The sequence below is a fragment of the Chiroxiphia lanceolata genome, chromosome 12, assembly GCF_009829145.1.
Source record: "Chiroxiphia lanceolata isolate bChiLan1 chromosome 12, bChiLan1.pri, whole genome shotgun sequence".
NCBI lineage: Eukaryota > Metazoa > Chordata > Aves > Passeriformes > Pipridae > Chiroxiphia > Chiroxiphia lanceolata.
In genome coordinates, this window is record NC_045648.1 from 18,863,159 (window position 1) to 18,883,264 (window position 20,106).

At 41.8% G+C, this 20,106-nt stretch overlaps 1 protein-coding gene across 5 annotated transcripts in view; it reads left to right on the forward strand.

Annotated features, from left to right (window-relative positions):
• The window catches only part of CIB2 (calcium and integrin binding family member 2), a 43,958-nt gene extending 29,087 nt beyond the window's left edge, over positions 1-14,871 (forward strand). For 4 of the 5 annotated variants that reach the window (XM_032699937.1, XM_032699939.1, XM_032699934.1 and 1 more), the window contains exons 4-6: positions 8,003-8,150; positions 8,250-8,445; positions 13,760-14,871. In XM_032699937.1, coding sequence (XP_032555828.1) covers positions 8,003-8,150; positions 8,250-8,445; positions 13,760-13,781 — 366 coding nt within the window. In that variant the 3' untranslated portion in view covers positions 13,782-14,871. The remainder of the gene's footprint in view (positions 1-8,002; positions 8,151-8,249; positions 8,446-13,759) is intronic. The other variant, XM_032699935.1, reaches the window with a different exon arrangement.
• Positions 14,872-20,106: the final 5,235 nt, after the last annotated feature.

Consider the following 20,106-nt stretch of genomic DNA (forward strand, 5'->3'; position numbering starts at 1 on the left):
TCATATAAATGGAAACATTAAAGACACAAGCATTTAATTCAATAGAAGACCTAGGAAAAGTTTTTATCCCTCAGTTATTCTTCAGGTGCCTATGGGCAGCTGAAAAGTTTGGGTTTCTGATGGAACGGAGAAATCATTTAGAATTCTTTTTCACAGCAAGCATGGGCTTCTCCAGCAAATTCCTAATGTGTGTTTATCCCCTTTTTAAAGGCATCAGTGTTCCTGAAGGTTTCTGTTCTCATCTCTGGGACCTTGACAGTGCAGTGTGAAACCCTCTGGCACAGGTCTGTGCCTGCTCACAGTTCAGCTGCCAGATGGCTCAGAGCTGCTTTGTGGCAAATCAAGGCTAAGTTTAGAAAAGCCAGTGAGAAATTATGGTCACACACACTCCTTTGGGCTTCAGTCCTAGAGGACTGAACACTTAAGGAGCAGCTCATTCCATGAAAACTTTAGAGATGGAAGACTCCTGTGTTTACAGGACAGCCTGGTGCTTAGGCTGAGATCTAAACCAGGAATTTCCCCCTGGAACTTGTTTAGATTGAGATCCAGGAGCACATCTTGCTGCCTTAGTGAACTTAGATGGTAATGACAGACTTCCTGAGAGACTTCCCTGTGTGAGATGGATCATAATCCATTCTCTTGCACCACATCCAGGCTGGGAGGTTGTCTGGCCCTGCTTTAGGAGAGGTCTCCAGGGTCATGGAACTTGACTTTATGAAAATAGCAGGACTAATTCAGTGTTAAATTTTATACAGGTTCTCTCTCAGGTCTCATAAGGCTGTGGAAGAACCTCAGAACTGTTGCTGTCAAACCACTCTTTATTTCAGGAATTGTAGCAGCTCAGAGAGAAAAGTGCTTTTAAGAGCTAGTGAGCTTGTTTCCAGTAAAATATCAATAAGAGGAGACTGGGCCTTGTTCCATAACTCTTTCAAAGCATTGACACTAAAAGCTATTAAAATGCCACCCAGGGTCTCAGTTACAAACTGGGACCCATCTTGGTCGTCAAGCATTTTGTGATTGACTGTGCAGATGGGGGTGAGAGGAGAGGGTCTTTCCCCAGGAGTTCATTTTTGAAGCACCCTGGGTAGTAACTCCAGCTCCTACAGCAAGAAAAATCATCTTTAACCTTTGCAACTTGCCCAGACTGCCCAACACAAGTCGTTATGGTGTTTGCTTTCTTTGGGAAATTTTCATCAAGGTGAAGACAAAGCCAACATTTAAATCTTAAAATAGAAATAAATGAACTAAATGTCTATTGAATTCTAATAAAATTAGTGCTAATTTCACTGCACCTGGCTTTTTTCATATACACATTACATTTCTGGTTACTGGCAACGTTGAGCTCAATACCATTGCAGGTTCTGACAAATGGATAGAATCAATAATGCACTTTTCTAAATTAGATTCTGCTACTGTAAAGAAAGATCTTTACCTCCTGCATTAATGTTTCGAGCCAGGATTTTTGTGTTTCAAAGAAGAAAAAAATGCCGGTGGTCACTCACTTTAATTGGTCATGAATTATTCACTAGCTCACGATTCTTAAAAGTTGAAAGTCAGGACAAGAAATAAATAAATAAAGAAGGGACAGATACTTTAAGTGGATTAGTTCTACCATTACACTGAAGTTAACAGAGCTGCTTTACTCCATCAGTGTCGCTGCAGCCTCTGCTCTCTCATTCTGACAATCTTGGTTACACAACCTGCTGTCTAATAAATTCACTTTGGGGCATCTGGGCACCTGTGAGATTGCAGGAATTAATATTGCCCAGTCGTAGCCATGGTGTGGCTGTTCAGTGGGAGACCAGGGAAAAAGCACAAGGGATATTTTCCCCAACTCCAACTGATCTCACTCCCATTGTCCCTGTCATTTGCCCAGGGCTGTAACCTGGTGACAGAGCACTCTGATTTGGGGGGGGGGTAGCCATGCCCATGTCCCCAGTGTACCCAGCTGTGGGTAGTGCAGTGCAGAGCAGTCCTTCTGGTCATACAGGGGCTTCCTGAGGGGAACCATTTCTGTTTCTCTCACTTTACAGTCTGTTGCTCTCTGGTTTTTGGCTCACACAGTGACTTCATCGATCTTCACAGACCTTCTCATTGTCTGCAGTGGGGGCTGAGGTAGTTCATAAATCCACCCACTGCTGAAACAGAGTGGGCAGCAGGCACAGGGATGAGCCAGGAGAGAGGAAGGACACACAGGGAACAGGGAATCCATCCCACATTTCAGAACTGCTGTTAGCACCCTGGTTTTGGTTAAGTTTAAACACGAATGCACGTGGGCTGCTTCAAAATGAAATAAAAATACTTTATACAATTTGAATGGGATGGGATTTTAGGGACAATTTCAGTGAGTCTTCAGGTTCAAAGCTTTCCATGGTGGGCAGTGACACCTGAGGGAGCAGGCTGATGTTCTTCTCGAGCCCCCACCCCTGCTCTGGCCAATCTTTGCCTCCAGCTCATCCCAACATCCTTGTCTGCATCCCGTGAGTTGTTTCTAGTCAGGATGGGATGCTTTACTCCTTTCAGACCACTCTTCTTGCTTCCCTGAAGCCCCATTTTAACTGTGGCTCTCCACTGGATGTGCTCCAGGTGTCATAAGTGAGGGCCACGTTCCCTCTGGTGAGCCCAGACCTGCACCTTCCCGATGCTCTCCAGCTTTGTCCGCACTTCCTGGCTCAGGGAATCAGTTTTTGTCACAGTGCCTTATGTTCCCACAAGACACCATTATGTTCTGTAATATTGAAGCAATTCTGTCTCCAACCACAGTCTTTGGTTATTTGGCTGTTGCAGCTTCAGTAAACAGTCATTGCTGAACTGTCTTACATTTCTGCTTTCTGACAGAGCAATGTGGTCTTTTTTTAAGACATAAACATATCAATTTAGCTGTATTTTAGCCTTGGTTTCTGCAGGGATTTCTTAAGCAGGCACTGCAGAGAAGTTTGATGACATTAATATAATCATATACACATAAAACCCACATTATTGATTTTGAGGAGGAAGAAAATGAAGGAAAAAAACCCAAGAAACTTGCTTTTATCTGCTCCAGGGATAATTTGCTGTTGCTAATGATGCTTCCTTTCCAAAGTACCAGACTTTCCTGTGGAGCTTTGGTAATGAACAATTTTGCCGTTTTTACACTAATGTTTGTCTGATAATGTCTCTACTTTTTTTTTTTCCTTAGGAATAACTCCTGAAATTTGAGAAAGGTTTGCTTTTGATCAGTTCTGCACAAGTCCTCATTAAAGCATCCAAAGGGACTCTGACTTTCAGTAGTCTGCAAAGCAGACTGGTTTGTGCATTTAAATATATCCTCTAAAGTCAGTGGGGACTTTGATTCAAACACAAAAGAGAAAATCATCATTTTCATTCTGTGAATATAAAAATTAAGAAGCATTTTGTGATGACTTTTCAGCATCTCCAGTTTAATTACCTTGACCTATCTCAGAACTTTACTTGCAACATCTTATTTCCAAAATGCAGTCCATTTGTGGGAATAGGACAGAGTGCTTGGAATGAATTCCTCAAGCTACAAAAGAGAGCAAAGGGCCATGGCAGTGCTCTCCCAGAGCCTGGGATGGGAACCAGAGGACAGAGGATTTCGCTGCAAGCTCAGGAATAAACCCTATTAATAGTTTCTTAGAACACTAATGGCTGTGTGTCATTGTATGGTGTTCTTGGTCTGTGTGTTGGAATAGATGCCACATGAGATTAGGAAATGTATAGAAACACAGTTATTGAGTAGAAGAAGTGATTGTTACAAAAATGGATTAGCAGGATTATCTCAAGCCACTACAGCAGCATCAATCTGCAAAGCAGCAGAGGGTTTTCTTTTTCAGTTGTAACAATTCTTTATTGTTCCTGTCTCCACTCTCATTTTTGTTGTGAGGGTACAGAAAAAGCTTTTTAACAAGGCAAGTTTCTAGTCTTAAAAGGATTCTTTTTTTTTTTTTTTTTTAACAATTAGTGCTTAAGGGAAAGCAACCTAGGAAGGAACAGTATCGTTTTCCCCTTTGCTCCCTTCCCCCATGGCTTTTCCTTTAAATATGATGGAACCCTAATCTGTGCTCTTTAGAGTGGAGGTAATGAAATTACAGAAAGGATGTGAAAAGTATCTGTGAAGGTAAGCTAATACTTTCCATTGTGTAAGCCACAGATATACTGCCTGAAGACACATAATATGAGAAAGTTAAAGGAAAGAAATCAATATGAGGAAAGATTTTATTTTTCATTTAGGTTTTAGAGATCCATTTGGCCAAGAGTTACTTAAGAAGTATGCTTAGGCCCATTTAATTCTTTCTTAATTCAGCTGTATTTTCAAGATCTCTGACATGCCAAAGAGATAACTCATGCAACTGCAATGTGTTTATTGAGTGAGTGAGACCCTGCCTGGCATTTCTAATGCATTAAGTCCCAGGTTTGATATTCACTGCTGATAGGGAGATTTGCATTTGTGGGCTCCCTTTTTGTTACCCAATGCTGCCTCTAAGATGTCAGTTTAAAACTGTTACCACAGCACTTGGCTCTGATGAGGTTTGTTCCAAAGAGAGCTACGTAATATTTTAGAAACAACAACAACAAATTATTAACATGTTTCGACATCCGTTCTGATGTTTGGCCTTCTCAAATATTAAAACATTAAACAGATGCACCAGTTTTTGGTGCCTTTGGGAAGAAAGGGGGCCTTTTCATGTATTTCAGCCCAAATGAATCTCACTTTGGCTTTTTAATAAACTGGCAGTTTGAGACAATAGCACGAATTGTTTGGCACTGTGTGTCTGTGTGTGTATTCCACAGACAGGTCCATGTGTATTCCACAAACAGGCACGTTTCCAGGCACTCAAGGGAGATCCTTTAAGTTCAGCAGCAGCCCCAGTTGCCCACCTGCTGTCCCTGCCCATTCTGCACGTGACATATCCTTTTACAGGGAGGTTCTCTCAGCCATCTGGCAAGTTCTGGGGTGTTGTTTTTCATTCTGAGACTCTTTAGGGATGTGACCCTGCTGCTTTTTGAGGCTGCTGGCTCTTTGTTTTCAGGGGTCCCTCTTTTCTGCTCTATTTAATTTCATTTTATTTGGCCTGGTTTCACCTTCACCTGAACAGGGAGCTCAGAGCACAGTGAGCTCATTAATCTCCTACCCTCAGAAATCCGTAGGCAGGGTGCCTGTTGTGGAATTACTTCAGCCATGGAACCCTGCAGGAGAATTTGTATTTAGTATTGACTATTTCAGTGGGCTGTCCCTTGAGCCTGGGACTCTGTGGTCCATATTTCACCCATCCATTAAAACAGCCTTGTTCCTGGCCATTGCCACAGCCAGAAAGACTGGAGAGATTTTGGCATTTAGGAGTGAATTTTAATCATAGAAGTGTTTGGGTTGAAAAAGACCTTTAAGCTCATCGAGTCCAACTCTTTCCCCAGCACTGCCAAGGCCACCACTAAACCATGTCCCCAAGTGCCACATCCACAGGGCTTTTAAATATCTCCAGGAATGGTGACTCAGTGACTTCCCTGGGCAGCCTCTTCCAGGCCTCGACAACCCTTTTGATGAAATTTTTCCTGATATATAATTGAAACTTCCCCTCGTGCAATTTGAGGCCGTGTCCCCCTGTCCTATTGCTGGTTCCCTGGGAGCAGAGCCCAACCCACCCCAGCTCCCCCCTCCTGTCAGGGGGTTGCAGAGCCAGAAGGTCCCCCCTGAACCTCCTTTTCTCCAGGCTGAGCCCCCCCAGCTCCCTCAGCTGCTCCAGCCCCTTCCCCAGCTCCGTTCCCTTCCCTGGACACGTTTCAGCCCCTCCATGTCTCTCTGGTAGTGAGGGGCCCAGAACTGAACTCAGGATTCAAACCCTGTCTCAGGGAATTATGCTTCCAATGTCTGTTCCTCAGGCCTCCCTCATCCTGAGGGGATTGGCACACACATTTACATGGTTTGTCACTAGGTGAATATTTGCCTTTTAGCAAACTCCAACCGATTTCCACCACAAAAGCAGTCCTAGATGCAAACTGCCAGACCAAAGACATCTCATTTAGCTGGTTTATGTATCCCATCATTAAATAGAGGTCTGCTGGAATCAGGTGTGCTCTGTGAGGACATGAACGGCCACTAAAGCTGCTGAGAAAAAGTATCTTAAAGTTCCAGCTGGGATGGCCACTGAAATCTGTTCTTAAAATTGCCAGGTGACATGATTTGGCAAATGTATATAGGGGGTATTTGTATATCCACACCTGAGAACTCCTCTGTCCAGGCATCCCAGAACCAGACACTGCAAAGGCTCATCCCATTGTGTGAGTCTGCACATGGACCCATCAATCCCCTGCAGAAGGAAGGGAAGCTGCTTTCCAGGAACTGGGTGTTCTTTGAGTCACCTCACACTTCTCTTACAGAAAATAAGCTTTCCTGTATCATGCTTCATCTTTTAACAAGAATCCTTAAAACTTTTTCATTGTTTGAGGTTATAACAAAATGTATCTCAGATGTAACCTCAGCGTGAGTGACAAATTTTATTCTGCTCCCAAATTCCCCCTGTGATTTCAGTTGGACATCTTTGTCTCCAGCTCTTGTTGTGAGCTGCTGCACACCATTTAACTGTGGCTGAATCTCACTGCAGAGGCAGCTGCATATTAGTAGTAAGTGACCCAATTCTTGTAAGGTACTTTATATTCCTTTAAGATGATATATAAAATACCAATATCTTCAGCAACTCTGATTTTTGCCTGCTGCTTCTATCTCTTTAGTCTCCACAGTTATGCTGAAAATGTGTTTATAGATGCATCTGTTCTGTGTGTGAATTATCAAGAGACAATTCAAGTAAACTGAAAAATAAGATTTTTCCGGTCATTTGCCTCTCAAATATAGCTGTTTTATGTGATTTCATTAAAAATAATAATAATTTCATTAAAAATAATGGTTTGTGAGTACCTGTTAAGTAATTAAACTCAGAGAAAAAATAGAAATTAAATGGACTGAACCTCTGAGCTTTCACAATACTGCTTCTTTTAAACAAAATGCTGCATGCATATTAAAAATATGAAGCATGATATGCCACCACTGAAGCTGTTTGCATTTATAGAAGATCAATATGTTGATTGGTTCTTGGCTTCTGTAGATCTGTAGAACAGCTTTGATGAGACACTGCTCACAGCCCAAGTCATGTTTGGATTCAACCAAATTGATTTTCCCAGTTTTATAGATACAGCTACAAATTAATTTGGGGGTTTTATACAGCTGAGACAAAGATGTTGCTTTGATACCATAAAAACATCTGGTTTGGACTTGGGAGTATTAAAGCAGCTTTTCTTATGCTTCCTTGTGTGTTTGTGGTTTTAGAATATTGTCTCATTCTTGGGTGCAGGAAAGGATGTCAGGATCATCTCCTGTGGAGATTAAATTTCATTTAAATCTCTGGAGTTAAGTCAGTCCAACCACAGGTTGGACATTGATGGGTGTCAGTGCAAATGAAAGGCTTTTCTACAAGATTCTCCTGGGATGTGACTCTACATCCTTAGTGATTGATGGTTCTGCATCAGCCAGGGGTGGAATGCACACACTGACTTTTTGAAGTGGTTTCAAATATTATTTGTTCTCCCAGCCTTCAGTCAGGAAGACCCCGTTTGCTTCCTTGGCTTTCTCCCTTGGTCTCTGTTCCCATCCCCTCCTGCCAGCCCCTGTTTTTCTGTGCCAGCTCCTTCAGTCTGACACCCTGGCAGGAGCCTGTTACCTGAAAATCATCTTCAGTCTCTTTGTACCTTTACTGTAACATTTATAAAGCACGTGTTCTGCACTGGAGGAATGAGGGGGGCACCAGTTTAGAGAGAAGAGACCTGGGCAAGAAGTACAATGCAGCATCATGGTCTGCAAAAGCATCCAAATGTAAATTTTTGGATGCATTTTTTGGGGGAAAAAAGAGTTGTCTTCAGAGAACCGACCGTGGAATTCTGTATTCATTATCAGGGAGTCTTTTCAATGTTTTTTGATCTTTCAAATACTAATATATTTTTTTTTTTCCCACAGGAGAATCCCTTCAAAGAAAGGATTGTGTCATCTTTCTCCGAAGATGGAGAGGGCAGCCTGAGCTTCAATGACTTTGTGGATATGTTCTCCGTGCTCAGTGAAATGGCTCCCAGAGAGCTCAAAGCAATCTATGCCTTTAAGATCTATGGTACTGTGGGGAGGGGGGGGGATGCTTGGGGGTGCTTTTTGTGGCGGAAGGAAATGAGTGTGAGAGTTGCTGGTGACCTCTGGTTCTTTTCTGGTTCAGATTTTAACACAGATAACTTCATTTGTAAAGCAGACCTGGAGCAAACCCTCAATAAGCTGACCCGGGAGGAGCTGACAGCAGAGGAGATCACCCTGGTGTGTGAGAAGGTGATAGAAGAGGCTGACATGGATGGGGATGGGAAGCTGGGCTTTGCAGATTTTGAAAACATGATTTCCAAAGCACCAGACTTTCTCAGGTACTGGGTTTTTTTAGGATATCACTGTATAGTGTAATACAGGAAATGTCAGACGTGAGTGTTTTGCTGGAGAACTGTCTGAGGATGACCTGACTCAGTTTATTTTTCTAGAGCATACTCCAGTTCTCTGCTCATGTGAAGACTAAGAGCTCAATGACTTTTGTGTGGGTTCTTCAGGAAAATATTTTGATCTAAGCTCAAATTCATATCTTTCTTAAGCCTATAGCAAGAATCCTTGTTGTCTGCATAGAATGGTGTGTAAATATTGTCTACATGTTACAAATATACATGGAAACACATTGATCTTTTGTGCTGAGCAGGTGAGAGCATCTTTAATGCTGATGTTTTTTAAGAACATTTAAGTGTCCTGCAGAACACAGAACAGTTTCTTTCTTTCATAAATGAGATTTCTGAGGGCAGACATTAAAGCAAAGTGATCAGTAAAGCACGAGCACGTGATTCCTGTGAATCCTGAGAAACATCAGCTTTTTGAGAGGAGACACTACAAAGTTAATGCCTTTTATTCATACCAGGCATTCCTTGGCTAATCAGGTATGGCAACAGAAACCCTTTTAGAACAAAACACATTTCATCATTATGGTGAGGTGAGGCTCAGGAGGTGCTCTAGTGGTTTGTTTACAGATATTTCCAGCTAAGAGAAAACATTTTCTTTATTGTGCTGCCCACACAGAAGCTGCTGGGGTCAGGTGGAGTTTCCTTGAATCAGTCAAAAGGCTGTGCTGTGGTAGAGAACAGCAATCCACTGTGAGGAGCTGGAGGCAGACCTGGAGATTCAGCAGAAACTGCAGTTGCAGGAGTTTCCTGTGCCATGAGTGACTTTACTGCTGTGTTGTAGAGGCTGGCAAACTGCTGACTGAGAATTCCAAGCTGAGGATGCTGTGCAGTCCAGTCATTTCCTAAGGAAGTGGCAGAGAGGAGTGTTTGACTGTCATCATTATTCTTCTTTCCCAAGTTTGTGATGCTCTGAGAAGATGAGGAAATGAGTGGAAAGAACTGAGCATTCAACAGGGTATTCAGCAGGGCAAGATGATGAGTAAGAAGAGGGATGGAGTGAGAATACAGGCCTTGTTATAGATTAGGTGAGAGAAAGTAGAGTACCAACAAAACCAAAGGACCAGGCTACCAAGGGTTGGAAGACTGAGCATCCAGTTGCTCAGTTTAAACACAGGTCCTTGGATCCACATTCATGACATGGTGAACTCCATGTTATCATGTCTCCTGCATGTTCAGGATGGTGATGTGCATATTTAAGGCAGATACTTTTCATCCTTGGCTTCAAGAGAAAACTTCCCTCTTCTTTCAGGTTCAGGAGATCAGCTGAGTCACAGGATTCATCTGTGAAGTCCTCAGGCTGAAGAGCTCCTAATGACATAAAGAAGGGTTTCCTTCCAGCTCCTGGCCAAAACACTGACCAGGCAGTTTCCATATGGATAGCAGCTTCTATATGGATAGCAGTATAAAGAAAACAATTTCTTAGCTGGAAATATATGTAAAGAAAGTATTAGAATCCTCTTGAGATGCTGATGCTTCTCAGAGTACATCAATATGGTTTTTAACCTTTGGAGCTATATTGCAAAATGAAAATATAATAGAAAAAAGTCTCAGAGCTGAGAAAAGAATGTGTAGGTTCTCTGATCTGGTTTCTGTTTCATCCAGAATTAATAGCTGCAGGAGAAGAAGGTGACAAGGTGGCAAGACCACTTTTATCCGAACCAATGGAAGACTTGATACCTCTGCCTTTTTGTGGTTTACTGTTCACTTTGCCTGTATAAGTTTGAGGGGTTTTTTTCCAGGATATTCTTAGTCATATTTTTCCTGTGTGCACTGCATCACTGACTGACATATTTGTTAATACTGAACCTCCTGATGTGAGGAACTTACTCTCATCTTTAAAATACTGTGTAAATGTTGCATTCTAAGCGAGACAGTGATTTTGGGATGGGAATCATTGAAGTTTAATTGCCACACCAGGGACACCCAGGTCTGATGGGGCCTCTCTGGCAGTAGCCAGGGCCTGCCAGTTTGTGACAGACTGTGTGACATGGGACAAGAAGGCAATTCCTGTAGCTGATCCCTCAGCACAGAAAGCAGTTCCTGTTCTTTGGGTTCAGTGGTGCCATAACAGTAGGACACGTTACCTGTTCATTTAATGAGACACTGCTTTCTTATCCCTTTCTGAATTAATCTCCAGCTCTACTCCTGGCCTCTCATTTTCCTTTCTTCTCAGTCTCCAGCTGTAATGTCCTTCTCAGGGGTAGCCACGGGCTGTGTGCAGCCACAGGCAGGGCTGTGCAGCTTCACTGGGTGATCTAATACAGAGCGTGAAAGCTCAGGAAGTGGCTTAACACAGATCACCAGCCCTGTTTGCTGGGGTGAACTTACCCTGAACAGCTCCTTAATGTAGCAAAAAGATATGAAACCTAAAATAGTCTCTTCTGAAACCTTAAGCAGGTCCATGGAACAAATACCAACCCATCAATGTCCAGAGACAGTCATCATTTCATTTGGTTTTGCACAACTCCACTTCTTGTGCCCAGTTGAACGCGTTCCAGAATTTAAATTCAAGGAAGCCCAGGAGTCTATTGATTTATGCTTCCAGCTGCTCAGCTGTGAAAATTGAACACCTAGGAAGCAAAGCAGCAGCCACACTGAGAATGATTGCCAGGGAGCAATTGGAGTGCTGGGAACTTCAGGTTTCAGAGATTTTGCTGTGAAGCGATGGGCAATCGATATTTAGGAATATCTGATCCCAGAATACCAGACTGGCACCTGGTATAGGATCCTCTTGGAAATGCTGAATAACTTAACAAAGCCTCAGATGATTTTTATTTGTGGTAAAGGATTTCTTATTCTGTTCTTTGCCTTTTTGCCCCACCTAAAGCCACTTCTTCACATCATAAAAGGAGGAAATGCAGGATTCAAGGCAGTTAAGTTTTGTCCCCAGTTCTGCCACTGCTTGAGCAGGTGATTTGTGCTGAGCCACAGATCATTTTTTCTCTCTGCTGCTATATGGGACCAGGGCTTACCTGGCTTCTGATAAACACTGAAGGCTTTTATAATAGGAACTGTAAATTCTCATCATCATTAACATGAGACCTGCAGTTATTGAGGAGGAATATCTTTGCTCTGTGGAAAACCTTTGAAGGCCAGGTTCTCATAACAATGTGCACTCAGTTTTGAAGCACTTTTTTTACACAGCTCAGGGTGTTGGTGTTTTTCAAGCTGTCCTGTTATCCTACACAGCAAGTGCTAATTTTGGCACCACGACCCAGGCTTTGACTTGGTGTGAGCTAAAGTTCATCCCTTGTACATTGACTGATTTTCCTCATCCCTCCTTTCTCAAACCTTTATTTATGACCCTGTGTGGGTTTAGTCTCCCCCAGACACACTTTGTGCTGCTGTCAGGCAAATGAAGATGCAGTAAAGTCTGTTTTCTGATTTGTGCTGCTGTCGTTGAGGAACCCCTTTCAAACTGGAAGCAAACCCTGTTAGTGCTGCCCAGGGGGGAGATCTCTGTGTTTGGCTGCTCCCAGCAGCCTGACTGAGCTGTAAATGATAAGGACACTTGCTAGTTCAGAAAATTTGATCCCAGGAGTTTTATTTCACTCCAAATCGTTACCATTAAGAAGCTGCTTGTAGTTTAATGGAAGTGTGAGCAGCCTGAGCAGTGTTCTGTTCTACAAGACTGGTTACGTTTTCCACAGGAAATTGTTTTATAAATCAACCTGGAAGTTTCAGCCTATTTGAATGCCTGAGGGTGAAACATGCTGTAACAACAGGAAATGGAGTTTAAGAGGAATATGGCATTAGGAATACCTAGGAGCTGCCAGACAGAGAAACAACAGATTAAACAAGATGATGGCACTGGAAATGCAGCATTTCTGAAACCTTTTGGCCTTTACCCAGACAACAGATGTTGTGACTCCAATCCTACCTGAAGTTCTCTTATAGGGAATGTGCATCTCATAAGACCAAGGACTCAAATTGGAGCTCGTGACAAATTGGCAAGAGATGCTCAGCAAAGAAACAGGGGAAGGGAATAATTTTTATCAGTATTTTTCAAAGAGCATTTCAGCTGCTTCTTAGGAAAAAGCTGAATCTTCAAAGGCCAAAATAACACTCTGATAAAAATAGAATTTTTTCCAGTAAATCGATTTCCACTTAGGTGGATTTGGATGGAGTTTTTTTTAAGGAGTCATGCCCAAAATGTTTTCACATACAACACTACAGATTTTGTAGTTCCTAGATATTGCCTAAGAGAGAATTAAATTTTTAAGAGTTTGGATTAATATGGGGTTCTAGACATTTCTTGAGTTGTGAACGAGATATTTATAATTCTTTTTTTTAAAAAAAAAACCCCTTAGTTCTGGTAAGCTCTTTGCATCACTCTCTGCTTTCTGTCCCAGTCCTTAGGCTGGTGTGCCAGGCTGTGTCCAGCACATCTTTCACTGTCACCCAGATTGAACCAATTCCTAGAGACAAAGTCCTGAGGGACCACGGGGAATGTAAAATTTTATCTCCTCCAAATACATACCACAAGCTTCCTTGAGTGAATTTCTGATCCAAATCTAATTGCTGTAATTAAAACAATTTGGTAAAACAAAATCCCAAAACTGTACATCCAGAGCTTTTCAGCTTCTCAAATACTCCAAACCTTTAAGGTTTTCTTTGAGCATGGGCAACAGAATTATAGAATTTACATACAAAAATACATAATAATCCCTTCTGATTTCAATCAGTCGAGAAAGAAACATCCAGTTTATCCTGCCATGACACTGAGCAGAGATTGCTGCCTGGAGACAGTGAGGTTTTAGGCATGTCTTCCTAAAATTGTCTCTCACTGGCCTGCTGAGATGCTCAGGAGCTCTTCTGAGAGCTGATGGCAGTGGAAAGATGTGCTGCTTGCCTGGGTCACAGTGCAAACAGAAAGGGGATAACAACCAGCATCTCTTTGTCCCAAAAAGAGAAACAACAACTTCCCCTGCCTAATTTGTCTTGTTTAGGAACCCAAAGGCTGTTCCAAAGCAAAAGTGCCATTGGGAAACATTTAGTTCTGCTCTATATCCAATAAATAGGTCAATTTGCACTTGATTTAATGCAGGGCTGAGCTCAGCCCCCTGAGCTGACATTTTCAGAAGATGGAATTTTCTCCCACCATGTTTAAATCTTCTCAGAGTGTGAAAGAAGAGAATCCCTTTCATTACACAGCACCTTCCCTTTTGTACTTGAGGAAAAATATTGTGCATAGTGACAAACATGTTTAAATCCCTTAATCTTTTTCTTTCTTTTGCAGTACTTTCCACATCAGAATCTGAAGATGTTTCTGAGAGCCAGTGTTATCAGAAATGACTTTGCCAGTCCAGCCTTTCTGAATCTCAGGCGCTCCAGGGGTTCCTGTCCTCTAATGAGGGCTTCTCAGAACTCAGCAGAAAGAACTGAAGTCATTCTGGTCCACAAGGAGACAGAAGCATCATGTGTTCTACAGGATACTTGGAACAGTCACATTTTTATCTTCACTGTTGGCCAAGCACTCTGGCAAAGATGGGTGGTAGTTGGGTTGTGGTTTTTGGTTTTTTGTCCCCCCCTTTTTTTAAACAGTCAGAATCAGAATATTATTAAAGGTATTTCCACATAGTTTTTATATTTATGAATATTTAATACTGCTCTTAAAAGTGCAAAAAAAAAAAAAAAGAGAGAGAAGGGTTAGCTTTGGTGTGTTTTCCAAGAGGATTTGAAAGAAAGCACGGGCCTTAACTAATGAGATGCCTCTATCACTGTGTTGGACAGCTGGGGGTCTTGCATGGAAATTCTCTGAGGGGAAAGAACTGCAGCCAAGATCAAGCTCCCAGTGTTGAAGACAACCACAGCCCAGGTTTGCCTTTCAGCCTCTGAAACGGCAGCTGCTGGGTTTGGTGCTTACCTTCAACCGGTATTTTCTGGATCGTGGTGTCCTTATGAAACTTGAAACACTTGCCTTTTGTACACGAGATTCCTTCCTTCCCGAGGTCAGTGCTCCAACTGTGTCCTTACTCCAATGGGGCTCCTGCATTTTACTCCCTCTGTGGGCTGGTGATGTCGAGTGGACAAATATGATCCCCTGGAACTCATGAAGAAGTTGAAGAAGCACAGAACTCCTCCTAAGGACATGAAAAGACATTTTCTTTCTAAACCAGCTATGCAATCTTTCCCATAAAGTGCATGAATGCAGCTCTATATTTCTCTTCCCCCTCCAGCTGGAAATCAGCTAGATCTTTCTTTTTTTTTCCACTTCCAGTATTGTTTGGGTACTGGGGCCTGGAGACAATCATGTGTGTATTAATTACTGTTCTAACAGTCAATAGAAGGGCTCTGTCACCTACATGGCTTCTGTATCAAAGTCATCACCATTAAAACCTTTGAGTCATTCTCTTGTGCTTTGAGGATTTTTGAGGCTGAGCACAAACTAATTTGTTTGCTGGTCGTTATTCCAATGACTGTGAAGTTAAATCTTTCAAAGGATGAAATGTGGTGTTCTTACTGAAAAAGCTGCTAGAGAAATTAACCTTTTTTATCATTTCTGTAGGGATGGTGATGCTTATCTACCTCAGAAACTTCTGTCTGGTGAGCTTGCAGGGTATTTGCTGTTCATGTTTACACACTGTGCATAAAGAAGAAGTATTTATCTAATAGCATGGTTGTACATTAAAAGTGTCAGTGGAAATTCAGGATATTCAAGGTATACAGGACAGACTTGCCTAAGGTAGCACAATGAAAATGAAACTTGTATGTTAGTAATAACATTTATTTTTAAAATATGTTTTGAGTGATCATATTCAGTCATGTTTTTAGCATTTCAATGCCTCCTCCTACCAATTTCTGTTTAGATAAAGGAATCAAAACCTGAATTCCCTTACCCAAGTTAAAATTAACATAAATAAGTCCTGATATTCAGTTCTGATTGAGTAAGAAGATATTCAAGCCTCGGTGTTTTTCATTTTGAGCAGATTAAATTAGATGTTTTGCTTGAATCAAACTGTTTGCATGACATTGGTATGAAGAGGAATTATGTTAAAATTACTTCCTATTTATTGAAATATCAGCCTAATTTTTTTTTTAATTTCTTTCAAGATACACATTGAATCTCAAAAGCCTTGTGAGGTGTGTTTTTCTGTCAATTTACAATTACAGGATGTAATTGTAAACCACCAGGTTGCATGATTCTGGATCAGATTATTCAGACCAAAAGGATCTGGTGCTGATGACACAGGTCACTTCCTTTTGACATCAATGCTCTTCTTCTATATCTTAAGATTTCTGTTAGCTAAATTCCTTTCTTCCTGAGAGCTGTGTGTCATTCCATGGTTAGGTCATCCTCCCATCTTAAAGGAAGACCTCAGTTGCCTTGGAATGTGCTCAGTGTTTCCCTGTGTCCTCCCTGACCTAAATGTCACAAAGCAATTGAAGAGAGCAATTTGAGTTTGCAGCCAGTTGTGTGACCTTGGAGTCATCCAGCTGAGCTGAGAAACAAAGAGGAAAAGAAATCAGGACTATCCCTGCCCACAGTTCAAGCAGAATTCTGGCAGGTGCTGCAGACACTCGTGCACAGCTGGCCTAACTCCCTTTGGTTTTTTGACTTTTGTTCATCTCCTGGGACAAAAACCAGAGCAACATCGTGTGTTCCTGGAGTTTGAGAGAGATACAGACACTAAATCCTTGCAGAGGGAAACAGCACTGCCTGGTGGGGGGTGAGTTGTTGCAGCACCTGATGGCAAAGGTAAGGGAGAGATTCCTGAAGCAGCTTTATGTTTGCACTTTCTTAATTGCCTGTAGTTGGAGGTCTCAGGACTGAAACTTTTCTTACAGCAAGTGTTGTTGAGTGAGCAGGAGAGCAGCATGAGGAATTTAAATACAAATCCAATCCTGTCAGGAGGGAACAAACCAGCTGGTTTTTTGCAATAGCATTATTGGCAGGATCCAGCAGATTCACTAACAAGGCTTTCTTCAACCTTTTGCTTACTCAAAAAGGACTATCAGGCCATTTAGGAAGGAAAAGAAACAGGGAAAGACATTTAGATTTAAAACACTTTTGGATTTGGTCTATAAGCTAGAGGACATACATTTCGTAGTGCAAAAAAAAGGTCAAATATGAACAGACATTTCTGTATTTGCCTTCAAAAATGGGCAAAGAGAAAGGAAACCCATTACCTAAAGCCTCTATTAGCTCTGTGTGTGTGTGTGAGATCTCGTTTATATACACTCAGAGCATCTTGGGGACCAAAAGGAGCTTGTGGGAGTGAATAAAAAAGAGTTGAAAAGTAAGTAACAACTGAGTTATTTTAGCTGATCATTATTTTAAGGAAATACTGCAGGCAGGGATTTGTAACAGCCTGCAGGTCAAAATCTGATCTGCATTACTTCCATATTAATCTCCAGTAACTCTGCTGACTTCAGTGGAATTAACTCATGTCTGTAATTGGATCTGTGTTGGGGAAAGTAGCTGGGTTTTTGCTGAGGTTCTTTGTGGCCTCTCATGCCCTTTTAATGTAACCTTAAAGTGCTGAATGCTCTTTTCTTAGCCAGTAACCACAAGCTCCTCTTTGTCAACAGGCTCAGCGTTGGAATCTCTTGCAATCTCTTGCAGGGGAAGAGGAACAGCCTCCTTTCCTTTTTTCCCCAGGGCTAATTTTCATCTCCTTGTACATGTTAGAGGCACTTATGATGAAACCTCACAAGGTGGCACCACAACTTCATTTAACTGTTTAAATTTCCCTGCAATACAGGATATGGTATAGAATCTATGATGCCACAAACAAAAATGTGAAAGCTGTGGTTAATTACTGATCTTAGGACTGCACATAATGACACAGGAAGTTTTGTGTGTCTCAACAGCATATTAATAGAAAAGTGCTTTATTCAAGTCCCTGAAAATCGAAATGTACATCAGAAAAATTTAAGAGGGATTTTCTTGTTGAAAGTATAAAAACTCATATTCTAGACACCTGAACAGATTAAGACCATATCCTGAAATAGCAGAATATAAAGTAAGATAGAGACAGAGTTTTTGTTGTGGAATGAGAAATATTCCCGCTCAAGATCCACAGTAAATCAGTTTGGGCTGAAATAATAGCAGGAATAAAAAGAGTTTATAATGTTATTGCCCAGTACACCTCGGCTGGGACAGACAATGGACTGAAATTTGATGAGGAAGACATTAAGGGTAATAAAATTATAATTGCTCATGTCCTTATTAAGATGTTTGTCCGAAACAGAAGTACAGGACACAGTGAACAGATGTTCTCTTTTTCTGTCTGCATCATTTTTGCAGCTTTGGGTGTGACTATCAAATTCTGTGGTGGGGAAAAGGTAGAGACTGCTCTTGGCAGGACTAAAAGAGCCTCAGCATTACAGATGAAAGTGCCTTTATTTCCCTGGAGGTTCTGCCATTCCTGTCTGTAAAAGGCATTTCCCAATCTGAACTCCCAGTGATGCTCCTTTTGCTTCCACTGTCCCTCCTTTGCAGGAGCAGTGACCAGCCAGGTGTGGCAGCCCCGGGAGCTTTGCTCTTGCACTGGAGGCTCCTCCTTCCCTCTGGTCTTTCCCAGTTAAGATCTGCCCAGATGCAAGGGTTTTTACAGGTAAATCCTTGACTCCTGTGTACCCATTTTGCACACACAGGACTCCTGTGCTGTTGGGTGTGTGCTCTCCAGCCCTGCAGTAACACACCACCCTCTGTCCCCTCCTCTCCACATGCAGATTGAGGCCATATGTGCCTGAAAATGTAGGACAGAGTGTTTTAACCCTGCTAAAGAGGCTTGTGGGAACCGGTCCAGCCTCCCCCCTTTTTTACTGTAACTTTTCTCCAGTGAAATCAGTGGATGTGGCAGCCTGCCAGGAGCAAGGCAGCTCATTGCTGAGGGCTTAGTCACAGCTTGGGCAATTCAGCACAGACCAAGCTTCCTCTGTGCTCTGCACCCTGGCAGGCTCTGGGAATCGGTGGCTGATGGCTCAAGGGGTGGGAACTGGAGACTGTTCAGGCTCTGTGAGAGATGGAAAACAGATTTACACCAGTATTTTTACTGTCTCGTTCTTCACGAGACTGTGTGAAACGGAAGAAAATATCCAAACTTCATATGACAGATAAGTGGAGGGGAATTACAAACTGGTAATTAACCTCTGGTACATCCCTGAAGCCTGTTCTGGTCCCTCATGTACAGCTCTGAGCCAGCAGGTACAAGGTGCCTCTGTTTACTTGATGGTTTTCAGCTCAGTCTGAGAAAGTATTTCTCTGTCCAGAAGTCAGATCCAGCTTTTTCCCAGGCCTTCCACCCGCAGTGGGTCTGAGCTGCTCCTCACACCACCAGCACTGAGAGTGAATCCATGCTGATCACTGGGAATCTTTTTTAGCAATCTGTACTCAGGGTTACTTCAGTGGCACTTAGAAATAAATGGGTGTCCACCAGATTTTTGCCCCCTTTTAAAAGGAAATGATCTGCTACTTAGACATCTGTTCATGGCATCACAGAATATGCTGAGTTGGAAGGGACCACAAGGATCAGCAAGTCCAACTCCTGGCCCTTCTTGAACTCTGTCAGGCTTGGTCCTGTGGCCACTTTGTCCAAAATGACCTCGAGAGGAAAAAGAATAGTGATATTTGAACCAAAATGGTATTTCGGGTTTTCAGAAAATGATCATGCTGCCTTTTTTTTTTTTTAACTTCTTTTTTAAATTTTTTTTCTTTGTGCATTTATAAGATATAAAATTGTGTGTAAAAAACCCTGTAGATTCAGAGAGAATTCCCTCTAGGAGGAGTTTGACACTGAAAGACTGTTTTTTCTCTGCCTAAACAAAGGAGTTAATTGGTGTGTATATTCACAGAAATAAATTAAAGCCCAGGAAATTCAGGCAGGCTTTTCATGTGCTTAAAATTTGTCATCTCTTTTATGGCGATTTTAGTGGCTACTGTTCTTGTAATGATATAACCAAATATGATAAGGAAATATAGATAAAATTCCCTACTGTAACTTCACACATCCTCATACTCACAGTAGCATTAGAATTTACAGTTTTACAAGTTCCTCTTACTACATATCTTTAAATTTTGGCTTTCTGCAGAATCTGCGTGCAGACATTCCTGGTGGAATGACTTAATCCCATGTGACTAATTCTCAGTGTTTTTTCCATTTCCAGTTTTCTCCTCTAACTGGAAAAGCAGAGGGAATACTTGGTGTCCAGAGAAGTTTGTGTGCTTTGAGGTCTTTTCATTCCAAGAAATCCACTAATTTAAGCAGTGGGTTATTAATGCATTAAGCTCAGCCTGATTTGCTTAGAGGAGAGGGTTTTTTTTCTCACTCTGATAATTCCTTAGTACCCAGATATCCTTGGGGGCCTGATCTCCACAACAGGAATACTCCTACTAACTTCAATAGCAGGATTCAGATCAGGTCCCTAAATAATATTTGTCTTTATGCATAAACAAGAAATCAAAACCTGCAGATAATAAATTATTCCATTTCTGAAGAAATGCTACTAAGCAAACAGATTTACACAAGTATTTTTACTGTCTCATTCTTCACGAGACTCCATGTAAAATGGAAGAAAATATTCAAACTTCACATGACAGATAAAAGAAGGGGGATTACAAACTGGTAATTACCTCTGGTA